Here is a 17,946-nt window from a genome sequence, read left to right as displayed (position 1 = left end):
TTGAATTATTTACGATAGACCACAGGATGTTATAAGTTAAAACTCACTATTTTTCCCCAACTTTATTGTGCTCTGTTCTATATATCCATACCACTGTAGAACCTCCCCCTTGTTAAAGTCACAGCTGCCATGAACTGTGCACAGGTGAGGGCTTGTTATAAAAACGTATAACCACTAGCTTTATACAACATAAAGTGTGAGTTAAAATCAACTTCTTGATACTCTTTGTTCCTTAGGTCTCATTGGGCGTACCTTGGTCTCCTAGTTGCGAGAGTGGCCGTTGCTATAATTATGCAGAGGTTGCAGAAGCCTGTGATTTTCTCCTTGTCATGTCCTTTGATATGTGGCGTCAAGGATGGGGTGAATGTTTTGCAAAATCAAGTGCTCCCTATCAGAAAGTTTTATCAGGTATGTGCAAGGTGACTTTCTGGATAAGAGTCTGCCTGCTCTCTATGAGTATTAATTGAAATATTTTGTCCATTTAGGCCTCTCGGGATATATCAGTCTAGGTGTTGATCCCAGAAAGCTCATACTGGGAGTTCCATGGTTTGGTAACAACTATGAATGCAAGCACTTTTTGAGGTAAGGAGAAATGTGTAGTTTGCATTGCACTATATACTGAAGTGTAATCAATTCATCTAATGTTGATGCATTATTTGTCCAATCAGGGCATCAAATTTTATTGTGATACAGCCCAATGTTTTTGTATTCGTCAGCTTGCTAATAGAAAGTTATATCAATATTGCACTATTTTACATTAGGATTTTAATACTTGTTCTACATTTATGTTTCACTAACTTCCATTTGAACCTATTGACTTGTGCTCTGGGCTTATCTTCTCCATTCTATTTAATCTTTTATTCCACTGAGACATTTCCTTAATTGCATTCTCTTAGACTGTAAATCTTAAGTTTCGCGAGTCTTTTCTCAAGTCTCATTCTCTTTGCTCAGAATCAAAGAAGAATAGGAAACAGAGGAGGCCATTCAATCCCTCAAGGCTGTTCCACCATTCAAATAGATTTTTGGTGATCTATATCTGTACTCCCATATACCAACCTTGGCTCTGTAACATTTAATGTCCTTGCTTAACAAAAAATATATCAACTTTACAGCTGCTTGATAGTACAGAACGTGAATATCACTGAAACTTTTCACCTTGCGCTCACCAAACACAAGAATGCCAAATTTCTAACGATAAGAACAATTTATACTACCGGAGAAAAGGGTGCTGATTGGTTGACAAGTTGACTCTGATTGGTGAGTTGTAGCCATGAAGAAAGCAACATAGGCTCCTGACACTCCCAGGTAAGGGCGAGGAGGTAAAGGGACAGGTGTTGCATCTTCTGTGATTGCATGGGAAGGTGCTGTGGGAGGGAGATGAGGTGCTGGAGGTGATGGAGGAGTGGACCAGGGTGTCCCAGGAAGAACAGCTCCTATGGAATGCCGACAGAGGGGGTGAAGGGAAGATGTGTTTGGTGGTGGCATCATGCTAGAGTTGGCGGAAATAGCGGAGGAGGACAGGTTTTTCAACTTCTGCGATTGCATGGGAAGGTGCCATGGGAGGGAGGTGAGGTTGGGGCTGTCCCTTTACCTCTTCCCTTCTCACCGTCCAAGGGCCCAAACACTCCTTTCAGATGAAGCAGCGCTTCACTTGCACCTCCCTCAATTTAGTCTACTGCATTCACTGCTCCCATTGCAGGCTCCTCTACATTGGAGAGACCAAACACAGACTGGGTGACTGCTTTGCGGAACACCTTTGGTCTGTCTGCAAGCATGACCCAGACCTCCCTGTCGCTTGCCGTTTCAACAATCCACCCTGCTCTCTTGCCCACATGTCCGTCCTTGGCCTGCTGCAATGTTCCAGTAAATCCCAACACAAACTGGAGGAACAGCATCTCATCTTCCGAATAGGTACTTTACAGCCTCCTGGACTTAACATTGAGTTCAACAACTTCAGACCATGAACTCTCTCTTCCATTCCCACCCCCTTTTTATCCCCTTTTTTCAATATTCATTCTCATTTCTTAATTTCAGTTTTTTCATTTTCATTTTTTATCCACTTATTTTCATTTTATTTATTTTCATTTTTATTCATTGTTTTATCCCCACCTTTTATCCTATTTTCGATCTTTTTTCCCACCACAGTCCCCTTCCCCCACCCCACCCCCAACAGGGACCATCTGTCACTTGTTCATGTTGTTCTTTCCAGAGTGCTTACCCTTGTCCTGCTATTATCACATTCTGCTTTCTGACCTTAATGCCACGATCAGCACCTCCTTTAGCCAGTACCACTATCATTAACACCCTTTTGACCTTTTGTCCACGACATCTCTGGCAATCACTCCTTTGCCTCCACCTATCACTGGCCCTCTATCCAGCTTCACCTGCTCCACTCCCTTAAACAGTATAAATTTTATGACATTTTTACTTCTCCTTAGCTCTGAAGAAGTCCTTGACCAGTGACATTGTGCTCCTGAAGGCTCAGATGCTGCAGGTGTACAAAGGATCAGATGCTTCTAAAGTTTCATGGCTACATCTCTATGATAAGACCCTGATCACAGAGCACAAGCAATCTGCCCTCGGCCAGACAGGAGTCAGACATTCTCAGAGGCTATGTAAAGATCTATGGAGTGCCCTCACTGCATGTTGTCATTGCCCTCCTGCAATCGAGTGACTATTAGGGCCTCCACCGCTTCTCCATGACAGGAGCGTTCTCTCAGAGGGCATTGATGCTACTATAAGCCAGCCTGAAGTCAAACATTCACAGATGCGATGTGAGGATTTATGGGGTCACCTCACTGCATGTTGTCATCATCTTCCACAAATCTGCCAGCCAAGAGGGCCTCCCAAGCACGCCTGCCTCATCCTTAAAGAAAGTTTCAGCCAGCCAAACAACTGTCTGTGTTATCATTTTGACCTTTTTTGATGGACTTTGCTTAGCCATTGCTCAGGTCATCACACACAAAGGGAAAATTCATGGAACTTTTCCATCTGTAACTGCTCCATCTCTTTAATCTCACTTGGGCTTTCTGTAATTATGAGAGAAGCTACTACCTTCACTCCAATTAAATAATTTCCCAGGAGAAAATCAACTCCAGGTACAGGTAACAGCTGAATAACCTCTACAATGTCCCAGACAATAGGTCACATTCCAAATGCACCCAGTACAAAGTGTTATGGCATGGTGGATGGTAAATGCTGAGCTACTCAAAACCCCAGATGGAAACTTGAAACGGCTGCCAGAACAGTTTTTGCAATTTGTATAGCATGAGGAGTGGTTCTGAAATCAGGAAATGATGTCCCTGACTACTTGTGATGATTTTATAGTAAATTAAACATTTATCAAAAGAATAAAGAGAAAACAAATAAAACACAATTACACTTAAACACACGAATGCCTTCACACATTAAACAATACATTAAAACAGTTCCACAAATCTTAACCTAATTACCCTCAGAGCTAACCTTCCCCTTTTCTGTTCAGCAACTATCCTTATAGATTTTAGAATCTATAGAAGCCTAGTAATTTACACCACACAGTGCTTTTTCCTTGGGGCGTCCTCTGAGGCTGGCAGCAACAGGTATTTTCAGTCTGGCCTTGATCACACTGTCTTCTGGGAGTTCTGACCAGCTACACTGCTGTCTTCAGGGTGGTCTAAGCAGCTACCCCCTCACATAGGCTTCAATATTTCCTTAAATACACTCCTTCCCTTTACTCTCTCTATTATCTCAACCAGTCTCTTCAGAAATGCTTTCTTCCCAGAATTGATTAGACTATTCTTTACTTTAGCTGTTAGACTTGTATTAACAAACTTACCCTATCTTACCTCACTTCCTTACACCTTTTTACAACCTGTATATATCCCCCTTCAAACTAAAACAACTCAATTCAAACTATTCCTGTTATTGTTTTATGTAAAACCCTGATTGAAGTTCCTCTTGGCCTCTTTACTTAACATATCAAAACCACTTTTTACTGTTGACCTTAGACTCTTGCCAACACTCTAACTCTTAATCCAGTTACAGCATGATTTCCAGTACATAAGAAAATATGCCAGGGTTATTACCACAAGAAAAATATTGCAATTTCTTATTTTCTTGACAAAAGTTATGGATATATACTCCCCACCAATACCATTGATTAAAACTTTAGCTTGGAAAAGTTATGCCTTTCCCCAGCAAAAGTGTTTGAGTGGCTTCTGTATTTCTAAGGAGGATTATAGGTTTAGCGGTTTCATTTGAGGGATAAGGGGTTACTTTTCCCCTCAACAAAAATTCTTTATAATGGTCATGTATCTCATTCACCTCTCCTGAATTCACAGCAGTGTCCACACTCGACTTCACAGCTGCAGTTAATGGTACAACTTGATCTGTTGTATTTTCAGTCAGAGCTCCTTTTCCTGAATCACCCTTATGTACCCCAATAAGTCCCATGGATTTCCTGCACAACTTCCAACAATCAGCATAAACATGTCCCAGCTTGTTACAATGGAAACACTTAGGACTTCGGAAGTCACTTCCATCTTCAGCACCTTCCTTTCTGGCCTGAGGAAGAGTGTCCATGGTATTCCCAGCTGTTCTTTCTCTTCCCTTCACCTTCTGTCCTTTTCAGGTTTGTGGGGATGATGGAAAAAGCGTTTAGACTTATGGACTAGCTAAGGATTGTTAGCCATCTCTGTTGTCTGAATAGCCGTTGCCACTCTCTGGTCTTCAACATGTGCTCTAACTACTGGAGAAAGTGAATCTTTCAATTCTTCCAAGAGAATGTTTCCTCTAAGAGCTTCATACATTGTCTCTACCTTTAATGCCCGTATCCAATGGTCAAAAGTACTTTGCTTTACTCCCTCAATCTCAATATAGGTCTGCGCAGGCTGTTTCCTTATATTCAGAAATTTCTGCCTCAAGGACTAACTCATAAACACTAAAAATAGCCTTTTTTACCGCATCATACACCACAGAAACCTTTTCCGACAGTGAAACATAAACCGTATAAGCTCTATCCACTAACTTCACCCCTGTAGGAGCAATGTCCAGATTTCGTTTGGCCACTTCATTTGCTTAGCTACCTTTTCAAATGAAATGGAGAACGCCTCTCCCTTTCCTCAAACTCTGGGAGGGCTTGTACAAATTTAAACATCTCACTGGGCTTCGGGTTGAAGGTTTTTTGATCATTAGAATCTTCTTCATCATCTGGGGCCTCTTCTGTAACATCCAGCCTTTTAAGCCATGATTCCCTTTCTCGTTCCTTCTCTCTTTCCTTCGTTGCTAACTACTTGCTCTGGAGGTTGAGTTTTCTCATTTCCATTTCTCTTAGAAATGTTCTCTCTTTTTCCTTTTCTTTTTCTTGTGCCTCTAGCCTTTTTAATTCAAATTCTCTTTCTTTTTCTTTTCCTGCCCTTTTCTTCTTCTCTTTCTCTTTCTTTCTCTTTTGCTTCTAGTTCAAGTTTTTTCATTTGCAACTGAATCTTAGCCAATTCAGTTGACTCACCCCCTGGAGAACGTGGTCTCCCTGTTATCCCTTCCAGTTTCAAATGCTGTGCTATTACCTCAACTACGTCTGCTTCCCTCGCCCCTGCAGGTAATTCTAACTCCAACTTATTCATCAATTCCATTAGCTTACACTTGGTTAATTTCTGTAAACCAGTCATGGTCACATTTTCCATCTGTAAAAAAGCCTTAGTAACTTCCAACATCATTTCAGTTTACCAAAATATAAAAAACCTGGTCTCCATCCTTTAATCCCTTACCAACTACAATCCTTGAGTCATAACATCCGCTGTCTGCATTTCAACTCCCGCAAAAGCCCCCAGTTTATGTTACGCCTATGATGGGAGGATTGCGTGAATTATCAAGCCCCACTATTCCGCAGGCTGTACCATTAATTTAAAGGTATAATTTTCTCATTAAAATGGCCAATTGTGTACCTGTACCTCTATCACCCAGAAGAAGGGGAGGCAATGGCATAGTGGTATTGTTGCTGGACTAGCAATCCAGAGACCCAGGGTAACACTCCGGGGAACCTGTGTTCAGGTTCTGCTATGGTAGATGGTGGAATTTGAGTTCAATGAAAATCTGGAATTAAAAGTCTAATGATGACCTTGAAACCATTGTTGATTGTTGTAAAATCCCATCTGGTTCACTAATGTCCTTTAGGGAAGGAAGTCAGCTGGCCTCCATGTAACTCCAGACCTACAGCAATGTGGTTGACTCTTAAATGCCCTCTGAATAAGGGCAATTTGGGATGGGCAATAAATGCTGGCCTAGCCAGTGATGCCTGCATCCCATGAATAAAAGAAGAGACTCTGACCAGGCTTCTTTCAAAATCTTAGAATGATTAATTTAAAGCAAAACTTCTTTGAACAAGTTGCACACAATTGTAATCAGGAAGCATAACTATCATTGCTTCCTAAAGAATTCCCCCAGCACATAAACAGACAAACAAAGGTCAAACAGATAGAGTCTCTCTGCAGAGATGAGCTTTGGAGGATGGGCTTTATAAAATAAAGGATAAAGTCCACAGGGTCTCGACACTGTCAATCTGGAGTTCTCTCACATGCAGATAGGCCACTGGTCCCTGTTGACGCCTGGAAGTTCACAGCACTACCCTCAGCTTTGCAGGTCCAAATGCAGACTGGTTACACTAGGATGAGGGATCTCTGGCTGCAGGTTGCTAGCCACACACAATTTTAGGCAAGGTAGAGAGAGGGAGCCAGTCAAGGTCCCTTTCTTTTCTCAGCTTGCTCTGCAACAAGACTGCCCTCAAAACAAGCAGGTTCACAATGTAAGTTTTTTTTCCCTCTCTTCCATGTGATTGCCTTTTGCCTTCCAGCTTTTCATTAATTAAAATTCTTTGCAGTTCAACACAAACAAACAACTCCTTCTCAAGTACCATGTAGGTCAGGTGGTTTCTTGGAAGAGGCCTGCTTGTTGAAAACTCTGACCTTCTAAAAAAAAAATCCCAAATTAGCATCCATTTGTCCAGATCTTGCCACTTTGTAAAATAAAACTTCAGCCTTGAGAGATATGATTCTAACACAATGAAAGAACATGCTGTTTGATTCAATCAACCAAATGTCAGGGTATACAGCCTATGTATCTGACACTACACTGGGAATGAAATTCATACACAACGTTGATTAATTATGTGGTAGGCAGAATGTCTTTTTGGACCGATGGCAACATCTGGTTAGTGGCAAATGCCACTTGCATAGGAGCAGCATGAAATTGCTTAACCTGTTGCAAGTTTTTAAGATACTTGGCCTTTCTTAGGTAATCTTATGTAAACTGGGCACGTTTCAGGTTCGAAAGTGGCCGTCATTGGACCATTTGTGCGTTTGCATGGTACACAGTGAACAATGATTTGATCAGGATCGCTTTGATGCACTTTATTTATGTGTCAAGCTTGCAAAGTGGGCAAATGGCCAAGACAATATTTACAAGATTGCTGATAAGGCCAATGTTATAGCGCCTGGAGCTATATGAACCAGCGCACGCTTGCAAAACCCAAAACAACAGTTAGATGTAATTCTCTGATTGGGCAGCACTCACTTAGCAACCCTGAGTGTGCTAATAGCTGCACCAGCAACCAATATAACAAAATCAGTTGAGCTTGTAACATAGCACATTTACACTTAATAAGAAGCGACATACATTCATACACATGTAGGATTTCAGGGTTTGACGGCCACAGATATCTAAATAGGCAGTCAACTAGTCATGGGTAATTGTAAGATGGTTTATTAAGTTTATTAAGAAACAATTTGAGATGATACATTAACTAATTAGACAGTAAAAGCAAATGACCCATTTAAGCTTGTGATAACAACATTCCGCTCTCTAGTGGAAGTGTTAGAAGACTTTTTCCTCAATCTCTCGATCTTCCTCCTCCTCCTTTGGTCCATCTTCCATCTGAAGAAGGCAGCTGCCAATGAGCACTGCCACCTCAGCTGTGGATGGTCCATCCAGGACATGGCCCCTGTCACAAGCACTTGTTAATATGCCCTTTTCCTGGGGGCTGGTAGCTTATCCAGTGTCAGTCATCTATCTAACTATTCTGACCAATGGATACAGGACAGGCACTCAAAACATGAGGGTGTTCAGCACCCTACTTGTGAGTCACCCTGCTCGAAGTCAGCTTTTTAGTTTACATCTTGCTGTGGGTCATATTCTGGCCCTTTCTAAACACTTACATAAAAAAGGGAATGCACAAGACGCCATTCTACCAGCTTAGGAATGTCAATTTGGCAGCCTGAACTAAGACTGTTTAGAGGTCAAAGCGTTTAGAAATCCTCTTTCCAGAGAATCAAGGCTGTTTAGCTAATCCCAAAAAATGCAGAAAACACCCACCTATTAAAGACCCTAATTTCTTACAGTTTCCCACTTGGAGAAGGAAATATCCTTATCGGCTCCTCACAACTAATTTTTAGATAACATGGTTATCTTTAAAATACAATCTGTTACCCTGTTGATTACATATGTAGGTAACATACTGAAGCCACTAGAATTATCTGATTACTTGATTTGGCAGTCCCACCTGCAGATCTTACCCTACTTTGAGAGGGAAATATCCTTAGGGCGGGATTTTCCAGACCCGCCCACCTGCGGGGTTGTTCGGTCCCGCCAAGACAATGGGCATTTGGCTGGCCCACCACATCCCTCACGGAGGGAACTGCCACGATGGGTTCGTGAAATCCCGGCCTTATTCTTTTGCAGGGGTGCTGCTAATTTCCAGGCTCTTGACATATAAGTACGTACAAGTAAACGAATAGATTGTGCATGGACTTAAAAGATCCTCCAGCTCTCCCTTCACCTGTATCCATCTTGAGGATGATTCTTACTGAATATTATTTCTCCCCAGCCTTCATCTGCCCCCATCCAAAATTCCTTTTACATTTACGTTACTTTGAATCTAAGATGGTAATAATGGTCAGGGGAAGTAAAATTAATTATCTTAAAGATTGGAAATGTTGTCAACTGTAATGGGGATAGACTTGAACTTCAAAAGGACATAGACATGTTGGTGAATTGGGCAGACAAGTGGCAGATGAAGTTCAATGCAGAGAAGTGTGAGGTGATTCATTTTGGCAGGAAAGATATGGTAAGATAGTATAAAACAAAGGGAGAGGCTCAAAAGAAGGTGCAGGAATGGGGGGACTTCAGTGTATATGTACATAAGTCATTGAAGATGACAGGGCATGTTGAGAGAGCAGTTAATAAAGCATATAGTACTTTAGGCTTTATTAATAGGGGCATTGAGTACAAGAGTAAGGAGGTCATGTTGAACTTGTATAAGACACTAGTTAGGCCTCATCTGGAGTAGTGTGTCCAGTTCTGGGCTCCATACTTGAGGAAGGATGTGAAGGCATTGGAGAGAGTACAAAGGAGATTCACAAGAATGATTCCCAGTATGAAGAACTGTAACTATGACAATAGGTTGGAGAGGTTTCGGACTGTTTTCCTTGGAGAAAAGAAGGCTGAGGAGACTTGATAGCAATATTCAAGATCCTGAGGGTTATGGACAGGGTAAATAGTGAGAAATTGTTCCCACTCAAGAGAACATCAAGAACTAGAGGGCATAGGTTCAAAATAATTGTCAAAAGGAGTAAATATGATGTGAGGAAAAGTTTTTTCACACAGGGGGTGGTTGGAGTCTGGAACAAACTTCCTGAAACGGTGGTGGAGGCAGGTTCAATCAAAATGTTCAAAAGGGAATTAGATTGCTTTCTGAAAAGAGAGAATGTGCAAGGTTACGGGAATAAGGCAGAGGAGTAGGACTAGCTGGAATGCTCTCTCAGAGAGCCAGTGCAGACTCAATAGGCTGAATGGCCTCCTTCCACACTGTAAAGATACTGTGATACTGTAATATTTATCTTATATTCTAACATGCAGAATTAGCAAGAGGTAAATATGAATTAACAGGAAAATTGTTGTCAAACACAGCACATTGCACATTAAGTGCAGGTGTGGCTGAAACACATCCCACGGATTTCTCAGCAACAAACCCAGATGTCAGTGACCCCGTTGAGTCACAATATTGTGTTAAATCTCTGCTTCTGTCACGAGGGATTTTGGTTCTTCACTTTTGAAGATGTAGCCTTTGAATTCCATTGAAAGGCACCCTGACTCAGAATGCCACAAGACTGCTCACCTCCTGATGGTTCAATCTCTTCTCCTGAGACTGTGTTCCATGGGATTCACAAAGCTGCCTTTAATGACCAGCACATGGCCAAATCTTTTGCAGACCACTAGCTTCACTAAGCTGACACTGCCCTTGGGTTCCACAAAATTCCAGTATTCTGGCTGCAACGAGGCTATAAATGGCTCCTGGGTCTTATCTGGACCCTAACTGCCTGGCACAGAACACACAGATAAATTGAACCAGATAACGACCTTAAGCTTCACCCAACTCATGGGAGATGGTGGTGCAGTGGTGATATCACTGGAATAGGAACGAAGAGAACTAGGCTAATACTCTAGGGAAATGGGCATAAATCTCACCACGGCAGCTGGTGGAAATTAAATTCAATTAACAAATCTGGAATATAAAGCTAGTCTCAGTAAAGATGATCATAAAACTATTATTGATTATCATCAAAACACATTTCTCACTAAGAAAGGAAATCTGCCATCCTTACCTGGTCTGACCTACATGTGACTCCAGACCCACTACAATGTGGATGACTCTTAACTGCCCTCTGAAATATCCCAGCAAATCATTCAGTTAAAGGGCAATTAGGGATGAGCAACAAATTCTGGCCTCGCCAATGAAACCCACATCCTGTGAAAGAATAAACAAAAAAATTCTCCATGCTGACATAGCCTTTTCAGGCTTCACTGAAAACATTTAAACTAATTTCACGCTAACTCGCAAAACAACTTGCTCTTATTTGCAAGCAGTGTAGACATCAAGTCTCCAGCTCAGTAAGCCCACCCTGCTGTTTTATGATCTTACCTTTCTAGCTGTTAACCTCTTAAGTCAACATGGCCCAAGCCTTTTAAGTGTAATAGACTCCAAACTGCTTTAGTTGCATTTATCCCATTTTCTACAGTTCAACTTTAATCTTCCCAAAACTAAAACAATTGCCTCTAAAATGTTAACATGTACCACGAGTGAGATATTCATCAAAACTTGCTCTCTCTGCATTCTTTATCCATAGAACCATAGAAAAGTTACAGCACAGAAGGAGGCCATTTGGCCCATCTTGTCTATGCCAGCCTGAGGACACCCAGGTGCCCTTTCTAATCCCACCTTCCTGCACCCGGCCCATAGCCCTGCAGTTTACAGCACTTTAGGTGCAGATCCAGGTACTTTTTAAAAGAGTTTAAAGTTTCTGCCTCTACCACCAACTTTGGCAGCGAATTCCAGACACCCACTACCCTCTGCGTAAAAAAAGTTCTTCCTCATGTCTCCCCTACACCTTCTGCCACTTATCTTGAATCTATGCCCCCTGGTTCTAGAAGTCTCCACCAAGGGAAACAATTGTATCCTGTCCACTTTATCTATTCCCCTCATAATTTTGTATCCATGCCATTTCCAGTCTTATTTCATGGGGGGACTTGCTGAACTGCATTCTTCTTGATTGTAAATTGTAAGTTTCTCAAATCTTTTCTCAAAACTCATTACGGAATCAAAGAAGCATCAGAACTGGAGTAGACCATTCAATCCCTGGAGCCTGTTCCATTATTGCATTTGATTTTACTAATCTGGATCTGAACTCGCATATAGTTTCCTTGGCTCCATAAATGCTTAATGTCATTGCTTGGTGTTGAAATTCTCAACTGACGTTTGGATTTTAAATTTCCACCATAGCCTGTAAACTTGGAGATTATTCAGTTTATTTCTACTGTTTTTTTTGTTAACAGAGTAACTATATTCACAAACGCTATATTCTTGGTCTTCTTATATTTTACAGCCTGGCAGATGTGAATTGCTAAAGATTCCTTTCAAAGGAGCTGCTTGCAATCCTCCAGTTGGAAAAATGGTTCAATACAAAGAGGTCATGCAGGAGCTGCCCAAGTCAATTACCGGCAGATATTGGGATGATAATTACCAATCCCCATTTTATGTTTACAAGGTAAGACTATCAGTCAAAGTACAGTGGAGACCTGTGAATTATAACATTCTTTGCAGAATGTTAACATTGCAGTGTTTCATGATTCAGTATTCTCTGCGTACGGGGCTCAGAGTACAGTAGAAGATGTACACAGTTGGAGAATTGACAAGAAAATGGACGTTGATAAGCAAAGCATCAAAACCAGTTCATTTCATTAAAATATTTTGCATAACCACTTGCAGACCAGGTGCATTGTTTCTCAGATAGGAAGTTAAAATAAAGTCCTACCTACCCTTGGCAGTGAACATAAAAGTTCCCGCAGCACCATTACAAAGAAGAGTAGAGGTGTCCTCCCTGTTTTCCTGAGAAATACTTAACCCTCAATCAACAACATTGACAGAATATCTGATCAATACTACATGCTGCTTGTGAGAGCTTACTTGTGTGCTAATTTCCTGCTGCATTTCCTACATTATAACTAAAGCACTTTATTGGCTGTACAGTGCTTTGGAATGTTTTGAGGTTTTGCTATATAAATGCAAGTTTTTAAAGAAGATCAGGGCAAACAGCCACAACTCGTAGTGACAAATTTGCCCTATAAACATGTGGTGCTCATATGTTTCACTGCATCCAGGTAAGTTCATTGGTTTAAGTGTTAGAAAAGATAGACCGGAAATTCCTCGGAGCTACTCTTCCAAGAAGTTAAATAATGGTCGTGTTTGACTGTGTCTATTTAAAACATCCCAAGTGTTTCATACAAAAGGTTTCTTTGAGGTTCAGTAATAGTTATGCATTTGGCTTCAAATTAGGCTGTGTGTTTGAACATGAATGACAAATTCACTCAGGTGAACAGTCTTACGCTATTTCAAGGGCATCATTAACCTGTTGAATTATTTCAACTCTATTCCCGTTCTACTCGCCAGGTGACTACTTTCATTCATTCTGCCAATTTTAGTTATTTAAAGAATTAAAAGTTGACATTTATTCACATCGGGATCCTGTGATCTTGATGAAGGATCAGTGGTGAGGCATTTTTAAAATATCTTTTAATTTGTCCTCATCTCGTGTCACGTGTCAATGTAATGAAGCAGTTTGCAGATTACTACAGTACGGGAAAGATTGCAGTGGTTTTCATAATCTGTTGCAACTAGGGTTTAAAACAATCTAACTCCTGTATGTTTCTTTTCCTCAGTTTACCTAAACTTGTCCTTTTAACACAGGTACAAGTTGAATGTATTTGAAATAGTGATGTTGCAGGTATTCAGCATTGTGTCCAGAATTGTACTTTTGTCTTAAATTCATTCCTTTCTCTGGAACTCTCAATGGCTCTTTTGGCAGGTTGAAAACTTGTACCACGAAATCTGTTATGATGACCCAGAGAGCCTTTCACTAAAATCATCTATCATGAAGAAATTAAAACTCCATGGCATAGGTGCATTGTTTGGAAATAGCTTAAACTACAGTGCAAATCCAACAGCAGTAATGCAAACCGAAGAGATGTGGAATGCTCTGTGTAAAATGGAGAACTTGAACCATTTAATCTTCATATTAGGCGATTATTTAGTTTTGCTGGTAAACACAGAAAAAGGTGAGTTAGCATCCAACATCAAAAATGAAGCTAACATAGATCTAGGGAACAGATTAACATTTTATGTAATCAATCAATTTCTATTGTACTGAAAGCAATGTGATTTGCCCGACAAGATCTGGCTACTTTAGGCATCTATTTAAGTTGTTTACACAGTACACCAAATCTGTATTAATTATCATAGCATTTAATGACAGTGCAGTCTATTGCAGAATTAAATTCTTACAATTCAGGTTTCCAGTTGAGTAATAATCAAATTTTGACAGACACATTTGTGCCCTCTGTTTTATATGCATCTTAGTTCCCAGTTCTGATTCTTTTAGATTTTATTTTGACATAAGTTATCATTTTGAACTTAGATAACCCTTTAATTTTCAGTTTCCTCCATTATGGGGTGTGAATGGACCAGGAAATAGTCTCCTCTTTTCACTGCTTGCTTTTTTAAATGTAATAATCAAAAACAATAAATGTAAATATTTGGCATTTTAATCCTCATGAAAGATTTCCAATTGTCAATTCTTGAAAGGCAGTTTGAATTTTTCCACGCATGTGTATTTAACAAAATAAACTGCTGTTTTCAAAGTAAATGTTTTAATCTTGTTTGTGGAAAGGGGAATTTGTGTAAATATAAAACAATTGTTGACCCATTTAAAAAAAATTCCCATAGATCTAATCTTGACATATATGTGGTAGTCCTGTAATCGCCTTCTCTTCCCCTTTGTCAGTGGGTAAAATTCACAAGTGGGTATAGGTGGGTGGTGATAGGTAAGTCTCCCATTTTCTCTGTGTATCTAACTCTACACGATGAAGAATCATAACTGCTTTTATTCCTGATACAGCTTTCATCTGTACCAAGGTAGTCTGAGTAACTATGTATGTGAGGTTATGATTTAACCATCTCCTAGATAAGAGTACAACACTGGCAGGGAAATATCAGGACGCAAGCAAAATCCAGATCAAAAGGCAAAAGGGAGGAGGAAAGTGATCTCTTTCAGTGATCAGAAAAGTTACCTTTCTTTGTCCTTAGCAAACCATAAACAATGCAAACAGCAACATTGGATTGGAAATTTTAAGTACTTGTTCAAAAAAGGAGAGAGTGATGAACACAGCAGTTATAGAACTCAAAGTTGTTAACAGAATTCAAGCTGGTTGAAATCAAAAATCAAAACCAAGAGACGGAGTATTTCTTTCCTGCGAGAGTTTATTAACTTTGTTCTGCCTCATAGCTCTCCTCTCACCCAGTTGTTCCCTATTTATGTGTTCAAAGTATTTAATTAAACAATGCCCTTCACCTGTGCATCTTAACAATGGCATAGTGGTAATGTTGTTGGACTAGTAATCCAGAACAAAAACAGAATTACCTGGAAAAACTCAGCAGGTCTGGCAGCATCGGTGGAGAAGAAAAGAGTTGACGTTTCGAGTCCTCATGACCCTTCGACCTGCTGAGTTTTTCCAGGTAATTCTGTTTTTGTTTTGGATTTCCAGCATCCGCAGTTTTTTTGTTTTTATCTCTGTGTAGTAATCCAGAGACCCAGGCTAATGCGTGGGTTGAAATCCCACCACGGCAGCTGATAGAATTTAAATACAATTAATAAATCTGGAGTGAAAGCTATTCTCAGTGATGGTGACCATGAAACTATAGTCGGTTGTTGTAAAAACCCATTTGGTTCACTAATGCCCTTAAGGGAAGGAAATCTGCCGTCCTTACCTGGTCTGGACTACATGTGACTCCAGACCCACAGGAATGTGGTTGACTCTGAACTGCTGTCTGAAGTAGCCTGGCAAGCCATTCAATTCAAGGCCAATTAGGGATGGGTAACAAGTGCTGGCCTTGCCAGCGATGTCCGCAGCCCATGAAAGAATGAAGAATAAAAAGCAAATGTTTGCAGGTGCAGAAGGGTCAGCTCTCTCAGGGAAAGAATGAGAGGTGACATGAGGAAAAAGAAATTTGTGCTGAGTTGTGACCCAGAACTCACTGCCTGAAGGATTGGCGGATGCAGATTTCAACCGGCAACTTTCAAAAGGGAATTGTATAAATACTTCAGAGGAAACAATTACAGATCTGAGGAAAAGACAGATGAGTGGACTTCATTGGTTAGCTCAATCAAAGAACCCAGATGGGCCAAATGATCCCCTACGGTGCTGTAGTGTTCTATAACCCTAGGTGAGAGTGACAATAGGTACAGGCTCCTCTCAGCCTCTGAACTGTAGACTGGTGCTGCAAGGTCAATGATCTGCTGAGGGTAGATAAGGTAATACTGCCTAATGTCCCTTTTCCTTCTTCGAGCATCATGGATAGGGCACTGTTCACTTCCAAAATTAACTAGCTGCTCCAGTAACCTTCACAACGCACTATGGCTGAAGCAGCCACTGAGTCCAGATCTTACCACAGGCTAAATTTTACTGTAGGGGGGCTGCTAAAGTTACACAGCCTCATTCTTGCATATTTGGGTATTTTAACTCTTATCGCTTGGCATGTTGCTGAAAGTTTGGGCTCGTTTGTGGCACAGTGAGTGAAATGAGGCATCGATAGGGAAGAACTGGGGTGGGATTTAGCAGTCCAAGAGGAACAGTTTGGCCCACACCAGAGTAAGGCCGGTGCCGACAGTGGCTGTAAAGGTCACCATGGCATTGACCCTCTATGCATCTGGGTCAATCCAAATAAGAGCAGGCGACACATCCTATTATCTCCCAGTACATCCATCGATACAAATGGGAGGAGATGGAGGCCATCTCCCCCCTCAGCAGGATCAGAGGCGTGTGGCTTGACAAGGAGGGGCAAAATTTTTTACCTCGGCAGGCAAGCGCGCAACCGACCTGCTCGAACGTAAAATGACGCGCATTGACCCCGGGCCAGAGTCCCGACATCAACGGGCAGTCGCACGATATTTCCATCAGCGGGAATCGGCAGCGCACCCACCGACAACTAAAAAGCCTGTTAAGGCCATTAAAATCTCGATTAACTTACAATGTTCACTGCAGGCGAAAAGGCCAAGCGGCCTTTGCACTTCTGAGGAAACCTCATCCACGGGCAGGATAAGGTTCCCAGCAGCAAATCAAATAAAAATAAAAGTTTTTAAATTTAATTAATAACAGGTCCCTGTGCCTCGGGGAGATCTGCAAGCGCAGACTCGCGCGCATGCGAGAAGGTCACGCTCGTCCTCCTCTAATCGGCCCACCAGCGAGGAACCACGGTCCGGCCCTGATCACGGGCGACAGTCAGCTCCTGCCCAACAAGGGTTAAATTCTGCCCTAGGACTCCCAGAGGCACAGGGGTCCGTCAGTGTGGTTCTGTGACCTCCCATGCCAACAGGGAGATGTGTAGGAACTGCAAGGTCAATCACTCCATTAACGTGCAGTTATCCACAGGGTCATTTATGGCAAAAAAATGTCATTTGGCCCACCAAGTCAGTACTGGTTCCCCATGGAGCAATCCAGTCAGTCCTACTTTCTTGCTGTATCCTCCTAAGCCTGCGAGGTTACTTCTCAAAAGTGCCTGTCTAATTTGCTTTAGCAATTGTTCGTCGACTCTACTTCCAACATCCTTTTGGGCAGCGAGTTCCAGGCCATTAACTTTCGCTGTTTAAAAAGATTTTCCACACATTCCCCCTGCGTTTCTTGCCCAAAACCTTAAATCTGAGCCCCCTAGTCCTTGTGCCATCAGTTAAAGGGAAGAGAATTTTTCTCATCTACCTTACCCAAACCTGTCATAATCTTGTAGCCCTCTATCAAATCTCTCCTCAATCTCCTTTGCTTCAAGGAGAACAACCCCAGCTTCTCCAAACTACCCTTGTTGTTAAAATCCCTTCTTCCTGGACCCTCACATCCTTCCTAAATTGTGCTGAATGGAACTGGATGAGCTACTCTCATTCTGCAGCTGTCAACTTTTTAAGTTACTTTTGCAATATACAAGCCAGGATATAATAATTAGCATTTGATACGAACTGTATTAGTTTTCCTTGCCTCAATGCCTGCATTGCACTGTTTGGTAATCAGTTACTTTCTGACATTTCATAGCATAAGTTCCCCTCCAAATCACACACCATCCTGACTTGGAAATATATCACCATTCCTTCACTGTCGCTGGGTCAAAATCTCGGAACTCCCTCCCTAACAGCACTATGGGTGTACCTACACCACATGGACTGCAGCGGTTCAAGAAGGCAGCTCACCACCACCTTCTCAAGGGCAATTAGGGGTGGGCAATAACTGCTGGTCTAGCCACATCCCATGAAAGAATAAATAAAAAGGGTAGTGATCATCACTTGAAACTTTGCAGAATTGTAGAATGATACAGCACAGGAG

General features: G+C 41.4%; 1 protein-coding gene across 1 annotated transcript in view; it reads left to right on the top strand.

Annotated features, from left to right (window-relative positions):
- The window catches only part of LOC121288984 (di-N-acetylchitobiase-like), a 28,160-nt gene extending 13,534 nt beyond the window's left edge, over window positions 1–14,626 (top strand). Inside the window, exons 3-9 of the mRNA XM_041207844.1 lie at window positions 237–408; window positions 486–582; window positions 669–730; window positions 2,439–2,494; window positions 11,913–12,074; window positions 13,392–13,641; window positions 14,547–14,626. Coding sequence (XP_041063778.1) covers window positions 237–408; window positions 486–582; window positions 669–730; window positions 2,439–2,494; window positions 11,913–12,074; window positions 13,392–13,641; window positions 14,547–14,626 — 879 coding nt within the window. The remainder of the gene's footprint in view (window positions 1–236; window positions 409–485; window positions 583–668; window positions 731–2,438; window positions 2,495–11,912; window positions 12,075–13,391; window positions 13,642–14,546) is intronic.
- Window positions 14,627–17,946: the final 3,320 nt, after the last annotated feature.

This window comes from Carcharodon carcharias, chromosome 16, assembly GCF_017639515.1.
Source record: "Carcharodon carcharias isolate sCarCar2 chromosome 16, sCarCar2.pri, whole genome shotgun sequence".
NCBI lineage: Eukaryota > Metazoa > Chordata > Chondrichthyes > Lamniformes > Lamnidae > Carcharodon > Carcharodon carcharias.
This window is presented reverse-complemented; position numbering and strand designations above follow the sequence as displayed.